Raw genomic sequence first — 20702 nt, forward strand, 5'->3', positions numbered from 1 at the left:
ACACCATATTGGTATTTGTTTAGAAACAGACCCATTATGGAAAATAGTTTCTAAAAGAAGCCCCTTTAGGACAATTTGCCTCCTTAAGCAGTGAAAAAGAAAAATGAAACTGAAATGAATATCTGTCTTTTGACAATTTTTTCTTCTTCTTTCTTATAAAATAATTTATTTGAGAAATTGATAATTAATCCTATATTTTTTTTAATTTTTTTTTGGTGTCTCTCACACCTCTTTTATTTTTCTATCTTATCACAACCTAACAACCTATAAAAAAAATTAAATGATATGTATACCATTCTTTTATTTTTTTTGTTAGAATAACATTTTTTTTATTTAATCAAACTTAAAATGAAAAACCAGTAAAAAAGACTTAGAATGAAAAAAAAAAGAAAATTAACCTCTAAAAATAAAATTTAAAATTTTCTTCCCTTTATTTTTGAATTCATTTTTTTTTTTAAATTCTCAGTCTCACACACCGTTCTATTTTCTCGCCAATTTTCTTTTCAGTATATAAATAATACATTCACTAATCACCAGAAACTTTTCCTCACAGACACGCACGCTGCTTGATTCAAAAGTAGTACATACAAGATTCTTCGCTCATAGGGTTTATACTCCAACATCATCTGTGAGTGTTATTTTCATTCTAATAAATTATCGATTGTATGAATCATTGGTTGTTTGTTTGGTTTGATTGCACACCTTTATTATGTTTTTTTTATTTTTTTATTTTTATCAAACGTTAGTTTATTTTTCTCGTGAATTCATCAAATTTATATAAGCATTTAGGTCTTTGAAATAACCACAGATAATTCAGGTTTTTCCATGGCGACCGAACCCAAAGCAGTCACTGAGGACGTCAAGATCGATCTCTTCGAAGACGATGATGAGTTTGAAGAGTTTGAAATCAATGAAGGTAATCTCGTTCTTTCTCGATTCTCCACGCATTTCAGTTTTTGTTGTTAATGTTTTGTTTCTTAAGTAGTTTTGCCTTTAGAATTTATTTGAACACCACCTATTTGATGTTTTGACCCTTAAGAAATCGGTAGTCAGTAAAGCTTTCATCAAACCCGGAAAGGATTCAGTAACTTTGTGGCACAAAAGTCACCGTGGCTTTTTAAACATCGGGCTGTTCGATTAATACATCTGCCATGTTATATATCATTTTTTTAGTATGATGAATGTATGATACTCAGGGAGCATTTGATTGGCTACTTGTAAAATGATTCTCTTTTTTGTTTCCTTCTTAATATTAATCCTGTTTATTTAACAATTAAATTTCATTTTTTGGGAGAAAATTATTGACAAAATTCCTGTCAATTAATGAAAATTGGACAATACGTCAGATAATATCGAATTAAAGGAAAAAATTTAAGCTATGTATTCAAATGTTTAAAATAATAAAATTCAGTATCCATGTCTTCTAAATTTCTAACTTCGATTTTGCCATATAACTGGACTTTTCTAGTTAATTATTTACAACCTGGGTATTTACATTATCCATAGTTAGTAATCTTGTATTAACTTGCTTTCTCTTCTATTAATTCATAAGGCAATCGGCACTGTTTGATGAGGCTAGTCCTTAATCCAGTACATAGTACTTGTTTTATTAAATCACATGACTGTTGATTGTTTGAATTATTTAAGAATCAATCAATTAACTTTCTCCATGGAAAGCTGTTCGATGTGTTAGCTTCCATTGTTTGAATAATTTGCATACTTTATTATCTCTATTGATTATATATTATGTGATGTGCATATAAAGACAGTTGTATGTTCAGCTTGAGAAAACACAAGAGCACATATATTTTTTTCACTTGTGCTTAGTTGGATATAGAAGCTATTGGTCTGTTCCTATTATGTTGGAGTGTGTAGTATGATTGGCAACATATGTATTGAAAGATGATCTGGTCTTTTATTCTCTTCTTTGTTTTTGTATATATCAAATAATATTGTTGGTGCAGTAATTCTTTTTGGGAATAGTCAGACATATTGCAGTTACATTCTTTTAGTAATATTTTGCACTAACATAGTAACATTCCATCCATGTATAGCCATTGCCTGAAACTCGTTACAGTAGCAACATCAGTTCTGATACAAACAGGGGAGGAAAATCAGACAATGCTTAATTTTGATTGTTATAATTGAATCTATTGTAGTCCAGAAATTCCTAAAATGGAAGGCATACATTCCAGACACTGCTTCATTATGATTGTTATAGTTGAATCTATTGCAGTCCAGAAATTCCTAAAATGGAAGACATGCCCTGTTAATTCCACTTGGAACATTGATTCATAAAGTCAAGCCATGAATATGGTAGCTAACTTCATGCACCCCTCATTGCACAAAGCCCAAATTAGAATAGTGCTAGTCAACTGCATGGGTTATAGTTTGGTTAAGTGCCCTCTTCACTTCCACAATGCTGACCTTCTTCCCGTTTGCATATTCCTTCACCTTGGCCCTCAACTCCGCCATGAGCACTCCATTGTTAAATGACTGAACCCCACTAACCTCTATCCTCACCTCCCTTAGCATCTGCATCACGTTGATAAACAACCCTTCTCTGTGGGGGCACTTGATCTCCAACAGCATATTGCTCTCTATGATTGAAACTTGCACCGATGTGGCAGCTTCAACCTCCACTGCCTTTACCTTCACTGCCACCTGTTCCATGATCCTCACCTTACTCTTCTCCTTCACTGTCAGCCCAAGTCTTCTGCATGCACTTTACCTTTCCCCTATGAGCAAAAAAGTCGCTTCCAATTTCAATACCCCTTATTCCACATGAGCTACTTGATGAGTACTGGGAAGAGTGGAGGATGATGGCATCGAGTGTGTCTGGGGTAGAAGAGGGGATGGGCGCATCTGATTCTTGGTGAAATGCAAGACAGGTTTTTGTGCTGGTTGCAGAAGTGGTTGTTTTGGAAGCAATATTGTTTAAAGGTCACATGCTAAAATTGGAGCCATTATAATCAAATGGCACAGATGCTCAGAAGACTTTCATGTCACAAAGTCACCGAATCCTTTCCCCATCAAACCTAATGCTTCACAAGTGACATTTGTTAGTTTGCTACAATGAACTAGAACTCATGTTATGCATATTCTGTTATGCTTTAACATGTCTACCTAACACTATCTTACTACATCCAGAGAGGCATTATTCTGTCATGAGTTAGCTTCTCATGCTGTTGATCCTGTGTCTCATTAGTCATTAGTATTATTAAACACTTTTAGTGTGCAGATATTAGGATTCATTTAATTGCTTGAATTATTATTATTATTTTTTTTTCTATTTCTAGTGATGGTATTTGGATATTCTTTAGGAATTAGAAACTGCTTATTCAACTTGATTTGTTGGGGCCTTGGTGTCATTCTAATGTTTATTCTTATTTCTGTTGCACTTTATTTGTTTTACAACTTTCAGAGTGGGATGACAAAGAGGAAGGAAAAGAAGTGACTCAGCAGTGGGAGGATGATTGGGATGATGATGATGTTAGTGATGATTTCTCTCTCCAGTTGAAAAGGGAGTTGGAGAGCAACACTAATAAGAATTAAATCACCTGCTAGTTATTATTGCTTGATATAACATGTTATATGACTTGGGTGTTTAAGCTCTAGGAAGGAAATGAAAATTATGCCTTGTTAGGAAGGAAATGTAAGACTGTAAGAACAGAATAGGGACAGTATTTCTGTTCTTGAATATCTGCATAGAAGTTAATGAGTGCTTGTACTTAAATTGAATTATGTACAAGGCTTTAAGATTTGATTTACAATCTCAAATTATTTGCATTATTTTCATTTTGGGGTTGGGTGGGTGTGCTTTTCTATGAACAATTCTGGCATAAAGTGCAGTTGAGTTCACATTCTTTGCTTTCTTGCTGTCCACTGGTTCCAAACAGGAATTTCCTAACAGAATAATCAATGTAAACAGAAAAGTCTGAAAAAACTTAAATAATTTGGTGAACACTTGGTAAATAACTACTTATTCGTTATGCTAAAAGAATATTATTAGGTAAGCTTATAATTCTTTTCAATAAGCTTAAATAATTTTGTTTAAAAGATCCTAAGTTTGACCTTTTTTTTGGATAAAAATGTATCTGTTTGATTCTGTTTTATTTTCCAGTCATGAAACTGAACCAAACTATAAGGAACTTGTATTATTGTGTATATCTTTATATGATTTGATTTTAGATTATAGTTTCTATACAGTTTAAGGAGTTTGGAAAAGCTTAGAGAAGAACCGGTTTACTGCTTTTTTGAGAAAAAAAATCATATATAATGACGAAGAAAGACTGAGACTCAAATACCATCTTCATTCCGCCTTGAAGTTGTATATAAAAAAATGAGTCCTTTGAAAATTTGCGTAGTCTCTTTCACTGTCTCCATCTTTTATAGGAGGTCCTATGCACTTTTGGATACATAGATACTATGCTCTTTACTACCAAATAACATAATTGGTAGTATTTATTGTCATCATTTTATCTGGGTAGTATGCTAGTGTTAGTGCTTACTAAGATCATACTAAAAGCTCAATACATCGGTATTGACACTGTTGGAGTATTGCTCAATATTGAACTCAATCTTAAATCTTAATGTGTTTTCGCCCAGCCATAATAAGTCGAGTCTGATGGCTACCTATTTTTACAAGGTTATCCATAAGATTTTTAAATTGCAATTGCAACTGTCACGGTCTAATGCATCCATTGCGGTACATAATCATAGCTTGATGTGGTTGTAGCAATAGCAGATAAAAATGAATTAACGCTTCACTGTTTGAATTGAGCCGAATCAGTCAAAAACTGAAGTCATGCCTGGTCTTGTTGGAAACTGTTTTAGAATCATATTCTACTAAAGTGCACTAGGGAAGGGTAATTTAAGAAAAAAAAGATTAATTTTTAATTGAGATTAACCCAGTTTAATGAAATTAATTAATTTTCTTAACAAGTGTGAAATCAATTTTTTTCTTCTTGAAAACAGATGGGAGTATTTATTAATCTCAAAAGAAGAAGAAAAGATTGAAAGAAGAATTTGACAATATCTGAACATAAACATGGATAGTAGCTCGGTTAACCATTGTGGAATCACGCCTGATTTCACCTTGGTTGCCCGTTTTGACCCCAATCCGTCCAAGCTTCGTCGTGGCACTTACAAAAGAAGCTTCAAAGGCTGTGTTATTGGATGCAAACAAGTTCACTAGGTCTCTTGTTCTTTTGTGAGTAAACAAAGCTTGATCAGAAGCAAGGAGTCCTCTTCCTTGCTGAAGATTCTTGTAGTATTGGTTATCAAATGTCCTAGGTGTAACTGGGTCAATGTCAATGGCTAATCTGGGGTCCACATTTTTTGGACACACTTGCTTGAGCTGTTTTGCATACGCAGGATTCAGTGTGTGATCAATGCTTTTCCTTCTTTTGAAGTTGTAAATCCGTTTGGAGGACTGGTTGCAGCGAGAGAACCCAATAGTATGTGCTCCTCCTGTAATCAGATTTATAGAAGTTCTCTAATTTAGATTCCAATAAGAAACACATTTTGTTGGATGCATAAGTTAATTTATAGAAGTTTTCTCATTTAACTTGTGAGAAAAACTTCATTTTATCTTCTTTTCTTTTCTTAGAAGTGTTTATTGAGAAATTTGTCCAAATAGGACTTATGTCTCTATGAGTGTGTTCAAATAGGCATTTATAAAGTTGATTTGGAGTATCTTGATTTTGTAAAATTGATTCCATTGATTCCGGTTAAAAGTAAGTTTCAAGTGAAGTGATTATTTTCATAAAAAGTATAATTTTTCCAACCTAATGAATAACTTACACAAGACTTGCTTCTTTTCATAATTGATTTGAGAGTTAAAATGCATTTTGGAGACTTGATTGCTAACATAAAACCAAATAATTTGAAAATTAGCTAAATCTACCTTGCCTATTGCAAAATGTAGGTTTGAGCAATCCCAATGTATATCCAAAAACAAGCTTAAACTCTTGGATATCAAACATGTATTTTGTTCATTATGGATGAAATACCTTATAGAGCAATTAGATCCGTAAAGGTGAGGCCATGTGAAGCAAACATTTGGTTCAGTCGTTCTAGTTTGAATTCAGGATGAGGTAGATGGTGTCTAACACTGGCTTTTGTTGAGACTCTCCCATCGAGCCTTCCCAACTCTACTGCATAAGATGGTCCTCTTGCTTGAAACCAAGTGAATGTTCATTTGGTGTTCAGCTAAATTGTACAAGGAACTAACATGTTACATATAGTTTTCCACATAGCCAGAATAAAACAATTTTATAAAGACAAATCAAAAGAAATATGATACTCTATGGAGTATGCAGGGATCCTAACATTTTACTAATACTTCCAAAAACAAAAACAAAAACCAAATCCTTAGATATATTAGTTATCTTGAGATCTCTCTTAACAACTTCCTCAATGCCCTTGGTCTCCTCCTCCCCTTTATATGACTAAAAATTATATGTTGGACTACAAGTGTGAGCTTGACACCGCGTACAATTGATTCAACATTTGGACATGTGTTTCTGTAGTAATCAATTCGAAGTTGAGCTTGACACCCAACTATTAGCAGCAGAAGAAACAAGTTAGGATGGAAAATGAGGCATGGGAACACATTTTCACTCTGGCTGCTCTAGTGTCTGAAACATAACATTCAGTTTAGTGATTGCATCCTTAAATAGTCAAAGGAGATTTGAGTCTGAAATGAATATCTTTATCTTTTCTTTCTTTTCTTTGAAGAATCCAAGTGTGTTATATTGAAAGAAACAGAACAAGAATTACACACCAATAAGAAAATGCTTTTGGAAAAGTGTTCATTGTTTTTAGAATATCTGACTAAGCACTTACTATAATGCTCACATTATAATTTGTGTGAAGAGATTGCAATGGTAGCTCTAGGAGTGGTGAAATAACTTGTTTATTAAAAGTCCACCTTAGTTTATAAGAAAAAGTTAGTTGGTCCCTCACACTGTTTAATGGTGCTTTTCTATATACTTCTTGTAGTTGGATTCCTACAAGAAGTGAGATAGTAGCTGTATACACACAAACCTCAACTAGCTTTACAAATGTTGCAATTTGACCAATGTATTACGTAAGTGCTTTTATATTGCACTTTTTCTCTTGTGTAGGGCATATGATAGTCACTTTGGTTATTTACTTTATTTGGGTATTTGCAGCACAAAGTGCTAGCAATTCCTATATACATTGCTGACTCAAAATGAATGGAAGAATGACACGCTGCCATTAGCCATGTGTCTCCCACAATCGTTCTTATTCTAGCATTATTAGAAAATACACCTTCTACATCGGTTATTTAGGACTTTCTACATCGGTTTTTAACCGATGTTGAGTAATGATGTTGAAAATATTATCGTTAACATCGGTTTTCCAAAACCGATGTTAATGTAAAATTGACAACATCGGTTATCTAAATAACCGATGTTATATAATAAGAATTACACCAAAAAAAGTGTATGAATATTGATAGTTGACATCGGTTTTTTCACAAAATCGATATTAACTTATAGATCAACATCGGTTTTGTATAAAAATCGATGTTAACTTATATATTAACATTGGTTTTGTATAAAACCGATGTTAAGTTAGAAACGTTAACATCAGTTTTTATACAAAACCAATGTTAATCTATACGTTGACATCGATTTTTTTTTATAAAAACCAATGCTAACGTTTTGAATATTAACATCGATTTTCGTAGAAAACCGATGTTAAGTTACACAAACAACATCGTTTTTTTGAGGAACCGATGTTAAGTTGTATGTTAACATCGATTTTTTTTGAAAAACCGTTGTTGTTTGTATAACTTAACATCAGTTTTTGTAGAAAACCGATGTTGATTTTAGGTTTTTTTTAAATACACTTTCTGTTTTTACAAAAAACCCAAAATTTAACATGTAAAATTGAAATTAGACCACAGATCACAACATATATCATTTGAATTCTGCTTTCAAACAGTTTTTAGCAGAAAGCTATATTAAACTATCAATTGATTATTATGAATAAATGATTTATTAATCAATAAAGAATATTCAATGTTCAAATGACATAGCAATTGACAAAAATGTAAAACAAGGTAGTAAACTAATTAAGAAACGTAAAACGAAATAGTTCTATAACATCCTAAGTTCCCTCACATCCTAACTTTCATTTCTAACTTTGAGATAAAATTGTGCCCACTGGATGCGAAGCGCCTTCAATCTCTCTGCTTCCAATGGTCTAACATCATTAAAATACTGTATGATCAAATAAAACATAAGTTAATAATGTAATACCAATAACAAGAAAATAAACTTTTTTTTGAAATAAACAATTACCATTTCCCAATTATTCTTGAAAGTTCCTAAGATTATCATGGACATCCAGTGCATGACGTAATAGCCGCACTCGGTGCTTCCTTTTTGTCTATTACACTAAATACATAATGAAATTTGAATATTTATTAAACATTAACTACAATTAGTGTACACACACATAAGCAGTATATATAAGTAGATGTTTTATTTAAATTACGTACCTTAACAACAATCCACCTAGCACCAGCCTTGGATTTAGGTTGTGGAGTATCATCAAGTCCTTTCAAAGCACTGTTGAATACAATGAACATTAAAATATTGATATTGTTCAATTATGCTAATGCAAATGTATTGAAAACAACATTGACCTGTTCATTATTCCCTTAAGGTAGTTGTCTGACCTGTTATGCAAGGAACAAAACCAGACAACAAGGTTTTCCTTAGGCAGAATGACGACCATTTGCTAGTGCCCGCTGCAGTGGAGACAAATATGGGTTATTGTAGTGTTATAAATTATTTAAATTTAGTTGTTTTGTTTGAATTACCCATTCAGGTAGGCTCCAAGGTAGACATTGCGTTTTGAACTATGCATCCAACTCTTGATGTAACTTTCCGATTCAAACTGCGATTGCCCAAATCTCTGAATGGACTGTGGCTCGAGGAATCCATACACATCGGAATTCCCCGCTCGCATATTTATCTCAGTTAGATGCCTGTTGTTGTTAAGACAAAGTTAATTATGTATGAATTTAAAACAAGAAATTAGGTAATTAACAATAATCTAAATTGACTTACAGAATCTACAACTATATAACAGATATGCTGAGACATTGATCACCGTGTGCAATTTCAGAGAGATCTTCGTGCTTGATGTATAATGGAAAGTCTGGATTAAACACCCCGAACACGATAGCATCCCACATAACCTGGAGAGGCTTCAAGAAAAGCTGTGGGATGGTCAATGTCATCAGATACAAGGGATCATCGACCTCAGGATCCGACCTATCAGGAGGCTTTGCTGGAGACACAATTGCCTGTTTATCAAACATAGTGAAACAACATAATTTAATTACAGTGAAAAAATCAATTGAAAAAAAGAAGCATATAATCATAGTAAAATGCCTGTTCTAATACACGCTTCACAAGATGTGTCGGCCAAGCAAGGAAGGTGTTCAGTTCCTACCCCACTAGTTGAACCTCATCAGTGGGTATAAGAATGGGAGCCTCTGCATCTTTAACCTCCTCAACACCAACCTTCACCTGGCCATGCAACAAAGGGATGTTGTGAATAACTGTGGATCCCTCATAAACTCTTCCTAGGGCAACCGGGCGAGAAGGATTTTCTTCGATGTATAACCCGCATTTGTCTGAGTCACTTATCTCTAGATCGGTCGGTGAGGGATCAACACAACTCCCCTTTGTGCTAACACAAGCAACTGAGCGACCAACTGCATGCTCTAGAGGCAGTGCAAGTCCCTGTGATTGCATTTGTGATTGGAGCTGGGACTGCATCTGGCTGAAGGATGCCATCAGTTGCCAAGTCACTTTTTCTGTGATCGACTCCTCCAGCTGGTCCCTGATTTGTTGAGTGAGCTGCTCAAGTTCTTTGGGAAGGATGAAGGAGGAATTACGGGAGCTTCGTGGAGCCGATCCGAAGTATTGCTTGATGGTGACACCGGCTCCAGCAGCACGCACACGGCCAGGGTGTTCTGGTCGCCCAATGGCAGCAGTCAGGACATCCTTACGTCCATAGGGGACAAACGAACCCTGTGACGCTTGCTCCTTCAAAGAATCCTATACATAATACATATATTTTTCCAAGGCCAAAACCCAATCTGTTTCTACGCTTTCAGTCCTCTCCTACCTAATCCCTAATCTTTCTTCCTAAACACCAGCCTCTATTTACGCTAATAAAAGATTCCTAATTAAATAAGGAAACAAAGAATAGAGGAACTAGCTGTGCTAATGAGAGTTGGGCATGTATACAGGATATTTTTCTAGCTTATCAGTCACACTAAAAGAATAGAACAACATTGCTAGTTACCCCAAACTTAGTGCAATTGAAGAATGGACAGCCCAGAAGAAAGCAAACCACCAAGGTAGAGGTACTCCCTATGCCTTGCAACTAAAGTTGCTGTAGAGAAGCAAGCAAAAGCCAAAGAAGTTGCCACAAATGCACTAACGATAAGGCTGCAGAATGAAGAAAAATGTCAAAATGTCAAAATATCATTCAAAACTCAACACTAGTCACAGAAGCAACTGACCATTTATCACAAAGCAATTAACTTAAGAGTTCAATGTTAGAACTTGGCATATATAGCTTAATGCCTATGGTTAACATTATGATTTAATCCAATTTTTAGCAGAAGACAAGGGTGGGGTTGGCATATATGGCTATTGTATTTAATAGTAGGTCTGCATGCCTATTAATTTATTTTTCTTAGTATAATGTAAAGCACAGAAATGCTTAACGCACTTGTTTTAGGTAAAATTCCCAATGTGATTGGCCACACCTTATCGACACATGCAAAACTAGCAGCAATTCACATCAAATTGAGTAAACAATGTAGACACTACTAGTAGCTTGTTTGGCGTGGATTCTATATGGTTGGACACAAAACCAAACAGGCACTCCAATTGGTTGGTCTCGTTCCAAAACTAGTTGGCCCCCACATAAACTTTCACCAATAAGAGAAGTTTTTAGAAAGATAGCATTAGAAATTGTATTTTTAGCACTCCTCTAAAGCACGGTCGGTAAGAAGAATACTTTGTTGTATAAGGAAACATGTTTTGCATAAATGAATCCTTAAATGACAATGATAATATACTAATCACATCACCAACTCCAACAGACTCCAATTAGTAAATTTTAAAGCAGATTATTATACACAGATATGGATCAACAATGTTAAAGGCAACACACCTGTAAATTACTACCTCCTTCCCATGTCTTTTGATATTTTAGCTTTTTATTATTTTCCCAAAACATTTGATGTTTTAGAATTGCAAAGTATAATTAGTTCATTTTCTCAAATATATCCTTATTAATATCCACTACTAGTGGTGCAAGTATCAAATATCCAAGTATTATATGAGGACATTTTAGTCCAAATATAGCAATTTTTAGTTCCATTAAATATTTCTTAATCTATGTGCAATAATCTTAAAAATAAAAAAGATACGGGAAAAAGATAGTACTATGATTGCATAAATATAATTTAAAGCACATCAACCAGGAAAAAAAAAACTTGCTATCCATTGGAAATGAGCTTTATTGGTCCTATACACCAAACCCCAACATGTTCCTAATTGAGAAGAGAAAAATTCAGAGAAACACTCACTTAAAAACTCTCTCTCGCTCTCAATAAGGAAGGTGTAGGGAGTTTTAGATGATGGTGTTGATACATGATCACTTTATTTGAAAGCTTGTATGTTGGAGGTTTGGATAAGGCAATGCACTTGATGCAAGACAATTTTCTAGAACTAGGGTTGAAGAGAGAAGATTGTGCTAAGATGACATGGATGACATGGGTATTTGTTAGATATACAAAACCAAGTATGTGAATGCACCTAACAACTACAATCTGTAGCCAACTTGGTGCTTGGCATGGTATCATAGCTTCTTTGATCAAGTGGCTAACATTGCAATTAAAAGTCATACTAATTCTTGATATTAAACATCCAATCAGTTCCAAAATTTATCATCCATATAATAATTTAACAGAAGTATCTACAAATATTGCAAAGTAATTTAATTAATTACATGTTTCAAAGAAAATATTGATAAACAAGAGTCTTTTCAAATAAATTGTGTGCAGACTTCAAATCAAAACAAAAGTTATATTATATAGCATCAAACACTATTCTTCATAGCTTCAAACACTACTCTTCATAGGGTCAAAGAGAGAGAGAGTGTGAGTGTGTGTGTGTTTGTTTCATATATCTGCAACCATATCCCAGTGTTGCTGTTGTAATGAAGCAATTTTTCTTCTTCTTCATGGAGAGGAAGAGAACCACCCTTACTAGTATCTCCTTCTTTTTATTGCTCTCAATTTGCACACCCATCTTCTTCAGTAGAACTACTACTACTGCCTCTGGCATTCCATGTTTAGGTATGCAATTCTTACACACAACCTTGTTAATTTCTCTACATTTCCACAATTTTTGAGCCATGAAAATGGATCAGATAGCTCTGATTACCATGTAGAGAAGATATATATATATATATATATATATATATATATATATATATATATATATATATATATATATAGAACATGGATTTGTATTATTGAAGAAGAAAATACAAAGACACTGAGATCTCTTACAAGAGCAATATTTATGCTGCTGAGATTCAGTTGTAACTGCAATCTAACTAAAGCTAACTGTTAATTAACAATAGTTGAAAAACTAACTAGAGTTAGTTATTCATATACACTTACATAAAGAGTAAAGACTGTTCACTTGATATAATGTCTCTATCAGTAGTCAAGGTTGAATATCTCAACTGTTCTATTTTGATATCCTTTTCACTACTACATCTATGTTGTAGAATAAGACAGAAAAAAGTGTGTTGGGCCGGTGGTGGGGGGGGGGGGGGGTGGGTTATTAATTTTGTTTTTATTGGACGGGTTGTTATGTATTATTTTGGATAATAACTGGTTGCTTGGCTAGGAGAGAGCATGAGTGGAAAAAACTAGTCTCCTAATACTTATTTGGATTACTTTGCAATTTTTGTTTGATAAATACTTCAAACAATGAAACAGATAAAAATTCATTTTAGATGTTGAGTTTGATTTGCTTTATTTTATTTCTCAATGGATGGGTTAAGATGATATCACACTTTCTAACAAGGACCAAGGTTCAAATTATGCCACTGAAGTCCTAACTCATGGACATAATTAGGATGATGAAGTGTTTAGCGTGAATAAGAATATAAAGCAGCTGCAAAATTTAACAGAGAATGACCCTGCCAAGGACATCTCATCCTGCAGTGCATCATACTTTGGATCCATGGGAGACAGCAAACAAGATGGAGGTAAATTTGGTATTTAATTTATAGTGTTTGATAAGTTTCTCACTTTAAATACTGAATTTGACTTGACAGTTTGAGGATTGACTTGAGAAACTTTAAAATAGACTTATAGAAATTAGACAGAAGTCCTGTAAATTTGATTGAGTGGGAGCACTCAACATCCTTGATGTAATTAAATAATTAACCTACCTAGGTCTAACTCTTAACTGTACTTCATGGTGAACAATGAACATTATTTGATTTTGGACACAACTTGTCAATTGATTTTGTGATAATTAAAAAGGGATTATACTTTTTGGGAAAAAGAAATTAATTGAGAGCATGGTTCATGGTTGTTGTTGTTGTGTGAGAGTGCGATATACAACTAACTGGAACAAGGCTTGAATGGTGACACTCTCCAAAATCAGTCACACACACCCTTTGGCCTCAGAGTTACACAGACACACAACTGGAACAAAACTGATAGTGGCTAACATGCGCCAAAATAGGTGCAGGGGTGTGGTGGGACCTACTTCAGTGTGAGCCCGGATTCTTATATACACTTATACCCCCTACCCTCCCCAAACTCGATGGGGCTGAGAAACCAAAGGTAGCTCAGCTTCATTGTGTTTGGAGCTCAAATATGTGAATTAACAAATAGCAGAATCCGTATTCAATAAATACCAAGGCTGAGAAACCAAGGTTCAAATTAAACCAATAGCAGAATTAACAACCAACAATTCTTTAGGGAATTAACAAATACCAGAATTTGTATTCAATAAATACACACACCAAGTATAGAACAAACCCATGCAATACAACCATATGTTTAGTGAAATGTTATACAAGAAAAGCAAATTTTTACCTGCAATGCTCCTTCTATGGATGAAAGAAATAGCAAGTACAAGTCCTAAAGCTACAACAATGGAGCTTCATCAACAACAACACAAAGAATAATGACTAAGAACAAAAGGGTAATTGCCAATAGGCTCACTCACCTCTGATATAGTGCAAATCAAAGGGCCTGACCCTAGTCTCAGGGTATCCGAAGCTAGAAACAAAGGTCGTGCCAAAGGAATGCTTTCGTGCCAAAGGAATGTCTGCAAGGAAAGCAACAAAGTTCGTTCAGAGACAATGGCAATGACAAGGAATGCACCGAAGCTCGTTCAAAGACAATGACAATCACAAGGAAAGCAACGAAGGTCATTCAAGGAAAACAACAAAGCTTACCAAGGTAGACGGCAGTGAACGTCCCAGTAGACACGACCAAAGCGCGACCACGACCTCAGAGTGGCTTTGTGAGACTCCGAGTAGGGGGTCACGACAGTGGCGAGAGGAAGGTATGAGAGTGTGGGGGGGGGGGGTGTTTGTGAGGGAGGGTTTGCGAGAGATTGAGCACGAGTGCGAGAAGATAAGGATTTGTAGTTTGTAACTTTATTTAAAAATGCAACATCGATTTTTTGTCGAAACCGATGTTAACATAGCCTCGTTAATATCAATTTTTTTAAAAAATCGATGTTAACATGGGTATGTTAACATCGATTTTTTAAAAAACCGATGTTAATGATGCTATGTTAACATCAGTTTCGACAAAACCGCTGTTAATAAAATGGTCTTAATTACAAGTATGTCACCTCGTTTTTGTTAACATCGATTTTGTCCAAAACCGATGTTAACCTAATGATGTTGTATGTATAATTTCTAGTAGTGTAGTTACCTTCACATACTCGGAAGAAATACACACATGTTTTGCTCATTGCGTGGTTACTTCTGTTTCAAACATTACCTTTACTAATATGTAGATTAGCATAAGGATATGGTTGGAAAATCGAAGGGGACTTCACCTTATAAACTGGGTTGTTTTAGAGAGCAAAAAGGAGAGAGAATTAAAAAAGGGAGAGTAAAAGCCCATACTGCACAGAATGGTGACCAGATGATTTTTATGTTAGCATAGAATAGAAGATCACAGTGTGTACCGTGAGCATAATAATTAGGCACTTAATATTGATAGAGTAAACCATTAGAAGATATATACTATAAGTATAAAAGTTTTATACCATCTGCATCAATTCATTTGAGATTATTCTACATAAATTAGTATTATTGCGTTTGGGTACTCTTGAATATGTAACTGCATTGAATACTTAAAGAAGAATTTATTAGTCATAATAATCCTAGATTCATAATAATCCTAGATTCGATTTTCTCATAAAAAATACATATGATTTATAAAAAAGTATAATTATCATTAAATATAGTATAAACACAATAATAAAAATCCAATGAGTGTGACTTAGTTGATAACGTACTTTGAGTTTATGGAGAATAATCTAAGTTTAATTTCCACATGGTCCTTAGATAGGAGCATGAGCTTTAAAACTGATTAAACACATACTGAAGATTAGTCTCGGTTGACCTAAAAGACCAAGGCTTGGAGAATCTACAATTATAAATTTAAAAATTCATAAGTTGGTTCGGATGACACATGACGAAATCAGACACCTTCTCAAGATTTAGATACCACATGTCATTATTTGGTGGTTTGAAATAATCTGGTTTGGTTATAAACCTAAATTAAATATTAAAATATTTATTGGTCTTTAAAAAAATATTTATAAATATTTTTTTATAATTTAAACTGTATTTTTAAAAATATGTTTATATTAAATTTATTCTAAAAAATGAAAAATAAAATGTTTTAATTATATTTTTTAGATATTAATTTTTTTATAATTAAATTAAAAAAAAATTAGTATATTTTTCAGATATGAAATTTTAATAATTAATTTTTAATAAAAATGTTTGAATATATTTATTAATATGAAAATTCATTAATTTGAAAAATATATTGGAATTAATTAATTAATTATTACAAAATTGAATATTTGAGTGGGAATTTGCTATAGGTCAATTATATTATATGTAATCCAACAATTGAGTATTCAATTTTAATTATTCCCAATCAATTTTAATTTTATTCGAGATAATGTACGATCATGAATCTAACTAAAACTTAACTTGAACAGGTAGTAATCCCAATCAACAATAAATATTCAAATCAATTAAATCAATCAATTATAAAATATTCTATTAATTAAATCCAATTAATTATAAATATACAAATCAAATATACCTAATTATAAAATATTCTAGGTTAAATTACTCATTTAGTCCCCATAGTTTCATGATTCTTATCTTTTTAGTCCCTATAGTTTGAAGTGGTGTTTTTAGTCCCTATAATTTACATTTTAATTCTTTTTAGTCATTGTAGTTTAAAAATGTTCTTTTTAGTGCTTATAGTTTGTATTTTAATTTTGTTTTAGTTCCTATAATAACTACCTTTTAGTCCTTATTACAAAAAAAATATAAAAATAATTAGCTACAAATTAATTATAAATTATAAATTATTTTTTTTATTACAAATTATCTTACGATAAATTAGTTACGAATTACTTACTAATATTTTTGTAGTTAATTGTAATTGATAATATTACTCATATTTTGATGGTAAGGACTAAAATGAAATTAAAATATAAAGTATAGAGACTAAAAAGACTACTTTCAAACTAGAAAGACAAAAAATGTAAGAATCATGAAACTATAGGGACCAAATGAATAATTTAACCAATATTCTATTTTAATTATTTCCAATCAATTATAATCATGTAATTTGCATTGTGTAAACTGTGATTTTTTTTTTCTTGAGAAAGGAACTTCAGACATCTCATTCAAAACAAAATCAGAGAACCAGGAATGCCATGGAAGATATGAGGGCTAGCATACAAAATTGAGCTAGCAAATGCGCGAGTTTGGAAAAAAAGAAAGTAAATTTTTACACTTGTGCATGAGAATATAAAGATCAGAATGGCTAAGAGCTGTGTTTTAAAGACCAGCCAAAATTGCCTTGCAATCTATCTCAAATACAATGTTCTGGTAATTTAAGTTTTTCAGCCATGTCAAAACTTGAAGGAGACCCTATGCTTCCTGTTGCTTCTGGAATGCCTCGCTGCCACGATGTTTTGGCTGCCAGGAATTTGCCGTTGTGGTCTCATGCAAATGCCAGTAACAAAACTCTGATGCTCTTTGAAAATTGCAGTTGCCTATGTTGCATTTCACCTTGCCCGGTTCTGGTTTCTGCCATACTTGTGCTGGTTCATGATCATGCAGTTGAATGAGATTGTTGTTGCGAGAAAGAGCTTGCTGCCACTCTGACAGAAATTGAAAAGCTTGGTTGTCAGCTATGTTAGGAAGCATCTCCAAGTTGTTCGATACTTTGTCATTCCGTTGTCTCCATAAACTCCAAAGAATGATACTGATTTTACTGCAAAGGGATTCCGAGGCAATAGAATTCCGCAAGTTGGAGAGAAAATATGTTATACCTTCTGCTTGATGAACGTTGCTGCTGATTGTAGACCATAGTCCAGCTTGTTGCCACACCAAGATTGCCTTTTCACACCCGAAAAATACATGCCAGTCATTTTCCAGATTGGTTTCCCAGAAAGCACAAGTTGCAGGACAATGAGCTCCTTTGGTACAAAGCCTTTGCCTAGAGGGGAGGCATTGTCTGAGAATCCTCCAAAGAAGGTGCTTCACTTTTGGAGGTGTTTGCAGGGACCAAAGTTTCTTCCAATTGGCATCTATTTTGTAATTATCATTTACAAGCAAACTGTCCATTATGTTATGATAAACAGAACGAAACAGTATAAAGTCCATTTGAAGTAAATTTCCAGATTCTGTCATCACTACCAAAGGTGTTTAAAAGAGGCAAATTCTGAATATTTTGAATGTCATCATGGTTCAGAATTTGAGACATAATGTCAATTCTCTAAGAGCTCGTGGCATGATCAATTAAAGCACTTACATTCATCTGTGTTGTAAAATAAGTGTAACCCACAAAATTAGGAAGGTTAATGCATTTTTTTTATTGAATGATATGTTTAAATACAGAGATTTATCGTAACAAAAAAAACAATAATAAGTGACTTCCTAAATAATAACAAACCACTAACATAACAATAACAAACCACTAACATAACAGCTACTACGTAACAAAAAATAAAACAACTAATCCCAAAAATTTGGTCAAACAATTAATAGAAAACAACAAATAGGAAATTGTTGATACATGTTCAACACTCCTCCTTGCATCAGTGGTTGACAAGTCCATGTTTCTCTCTCAGTAGCTTAAGATTTAATGTAGTCGTATCCATGTCTATTAGAATGCTCTCTTTTTCAACACATAGTGAGTTTGTTTTAGTAGCTATTCGTGCAGCCTCCTTGAAATTTCTTGCAGCAGTCTTGAAGGATGTTGTGCCAAGATCAGATTTTACTTCACAAAAGAATGAGTTTCTTGTATGAACAAGAATAAGCAAAATGCAGAAAAAGATGAACGAACACTGCACTGTGCTCACAGCAACCACTTTATTCAATCTCTGCAGGATTTTTTCTAAGTACAAAACTCTCTTATGATCTAGGCTATACAAGAAGAAGAAATAGAAGCACTATTTCAAGCCTAACTAACCCAACCAACTTAAAACTAATTAACTGTTACATGCTATAACAGAATAATAGAAAAAAATACTAAGTTGGTAAAAAGTAAGAGAACTAACTAATGGTTGTTAATGAACCAACATACCACAATTCTCCACCTTGGTTCAATAACAAAACATTAACAAAAATAATGGCGGCAGAAACAGGATTCAATCACCCTTCAGCTGAATTAAGTCCAAACAATGGAAAAACTTGCTACTTGGAAGAGCCTTTGTGATCATATCAGAAGGATTGTGATCAGTTGAAATCTTCTTGACTATAACTGATCCTTGACCAATAACTTCTTTGACAAAATGCAGCTTAATATCAATGTGCTTTTTCCTCTCATGATGCACAAAATTTCTGGATAAATCAATGGCACTTTGGCTGTCACAGTGTACTGTGATCACTTCATTTTGTATCTTCAGCTCCTTTGCAATGCCTTCAAGCCACAAAGATTCTTTCACAGCTTTTGTAAGAGCAATATACTCAGCTTCAGTGGTTGATAAAGTCACTACCTTTTGAAGGCTAGCTTTCCAACTAATTGCAGTGCCAAAAGCAGTGAACACAAATCCTGTGAGGGATTTCCTTGAATCTAAACAGCCAGCATAATCAGAATCTACAAAACCTTCAATAGCAGTTGTTCTTCTGCTATTCCTAGCTCCACCATAAACCAGAACTCTTCCAAGTGATCCTCTGATATATCTGAGTATCCATTTTAGGGCTTGCCAATGTGCTTTGCCTGGATTTGCCGTGAACCTACTTACTAAGCTCACTGCATGAGCTATGTTAGGGCGAGTACATACCATGGCATACATCAGTGACCCTATAGCATTAGCATATGGAATACCTTCCATGTAAATTATATCATCATGTGTCTTAGGTGCTTGACTTGTGCTGAGCTTAAACTGCTGTGACATAGGAGTAGTTACAGGTTTGGAATTTGACATTCCAAACCTTTCAAGAACTTTTCTGAGATATAACTCCTGGGACAGATGCAACAATTTCCTTTTTCTGTCTCATTTGATTTCTATTCCCAATATTCTTTTGGCTGCTCCCAAATCCTTCATTTCAAATTTCCTGCTCAGCTCAGATTTCCATTTTTCAACCTCACTTTTGCTGTTACTTGCTATCAAAATATCATCAACATATAATAACAATATCACAAACTCAGCTTTAGAAGGAAATTTGAAGTAAACACAGTTATCATAGTGACTTCTATGAAACTGTATGTCAGCCATAAATTCATCAAATCTCCTATTCCATTGTCTGGGGGACTGCTTTAGACCATACAAGGATTTGTTTAATTTGCAAACATAATCCTTTTTACCTTTGACTTCAAATCCCTCGGGTTGTTTCATCAATATGACCTCATCAAGCTTTCCATACAAAAATGTTGTCTTCACATCCATTTGTTCTAACACAAGATCAAATTCTGCTACCATAGCCATAAGAATCCTGATTGACCCGTGTTTCACTACAGGAGAAAAAACTTCATTGAAAATCAATTCCCTCCTTTTGAGTGAATCCTCGAGCAACAAGTCTAGCTTTAAATCTGTTTGGTTCAACTCCTTGGATGCCTTCCTTTTTCTTGAAGATCCATTTGCAGTTGACCACTCTAGAACCAGGGTTTTTTTTAATCAATTCCCATGTATGGTTGTCATGGAGAGACTTAATCTCTTCATTCATGGCACTTAGCCATTTTTCTTTCTCCTTACTAGCTAAGACAACTTTAACAGTTTTTGGATCTTCCTCCAAAACTTCACTGGCAACTACCAGAGCAAATACTATTAGATCAACATATCCATACCTCTTAGGTTGTTTGATTTCCCTTCTGGTTCTAT

The 20702-nt window shown here is 33.9% G+C and overlaps 1 protein-coding gene and 1 pseudogene across 3 annotated transcripts; one reads left to right on the forward strand and one right to left on the reverse strand.

Moving 5' to 3' along the window:
• The first annotated feature begins 489 nt into the window (after positions 1 to 489).
• On the forward strand, positions 490 to 3863 carry LOC114404542 (protein DSS1 HOMOLOG ON CHROMOSOME V-like). 3 transcript variants are annotated; one of them, XM_028367444.1, is made up of 3 exons: positions 490 to 628; positions 818 to 916; positions 3425 to 3798. In XM_028367444.1, the coding sequence occupies exons 2-3, from the start codon at positions 826 to 828 to the stop codon at positions 3553 to 3555; spliced, it is 222 nt and encodes a 73-aa protein (XP_028223245.1). In that variant the 5' UTR covers positions 490 to 628; positions 818 to 825; the 3' UTR covers positions 3556 to 3798. The 3 variants fall into 3 exon arrangements, with proteins under 3 accessions (XP_028223245.1, XP_028223246.1, XP_028223247.1); XM_028367445.1 differs by having other exon boundaries at positions 513 to 628; positions 809 to 916; positions 3425 to 3863; XM_028367446.1 differs by having other exon boundaries at positions 522 to 628; positions 790 to 916; positions 3425 to 3863.
• A 1133-nt stretch (positions 3864 to 4996) lies between these two features.
• LOC114404573 lies at positions 4997 to 9845 on the reverse strand (annotated as a pseudogene).
• Positions 9846 to 20702: the final 10857 nt, after the last annotated feature.

The sequence above is a fragment of the Glycine soja genome, unplaced genomic scaffold (genome assembly GCF_004193775.1).
Source record: "Glycine soja cultivar W05 unplaced genomic scaffold, ASM419377v2 tig00104511_1_pilon_84547_1256723, whole genome shotgun sequence".
Classification (NCBI taxonomy): domain Eukaryota; kingdom Viridiplantae; phylum Streptophyta; class Magnoliopsida; order Fabales; family Fabaceae; genus Glycine; species Glycine soja.

Coding starts and splice junctions, on each gene's coding strand:
- LOC114404542 (XM_028367444.1), top strand. CDS start 826: ATGGCGACCGAACCCAAAGCAGTCACTGAGGACGTCAAGATCGATCTC. Junction 917..3,424: donor AGAGTTTGAAATCAATGAAG/GTAATCTCGTTC, acceptor TACAACTTTCAG/AGTGGGATGACAAAGAGGAA.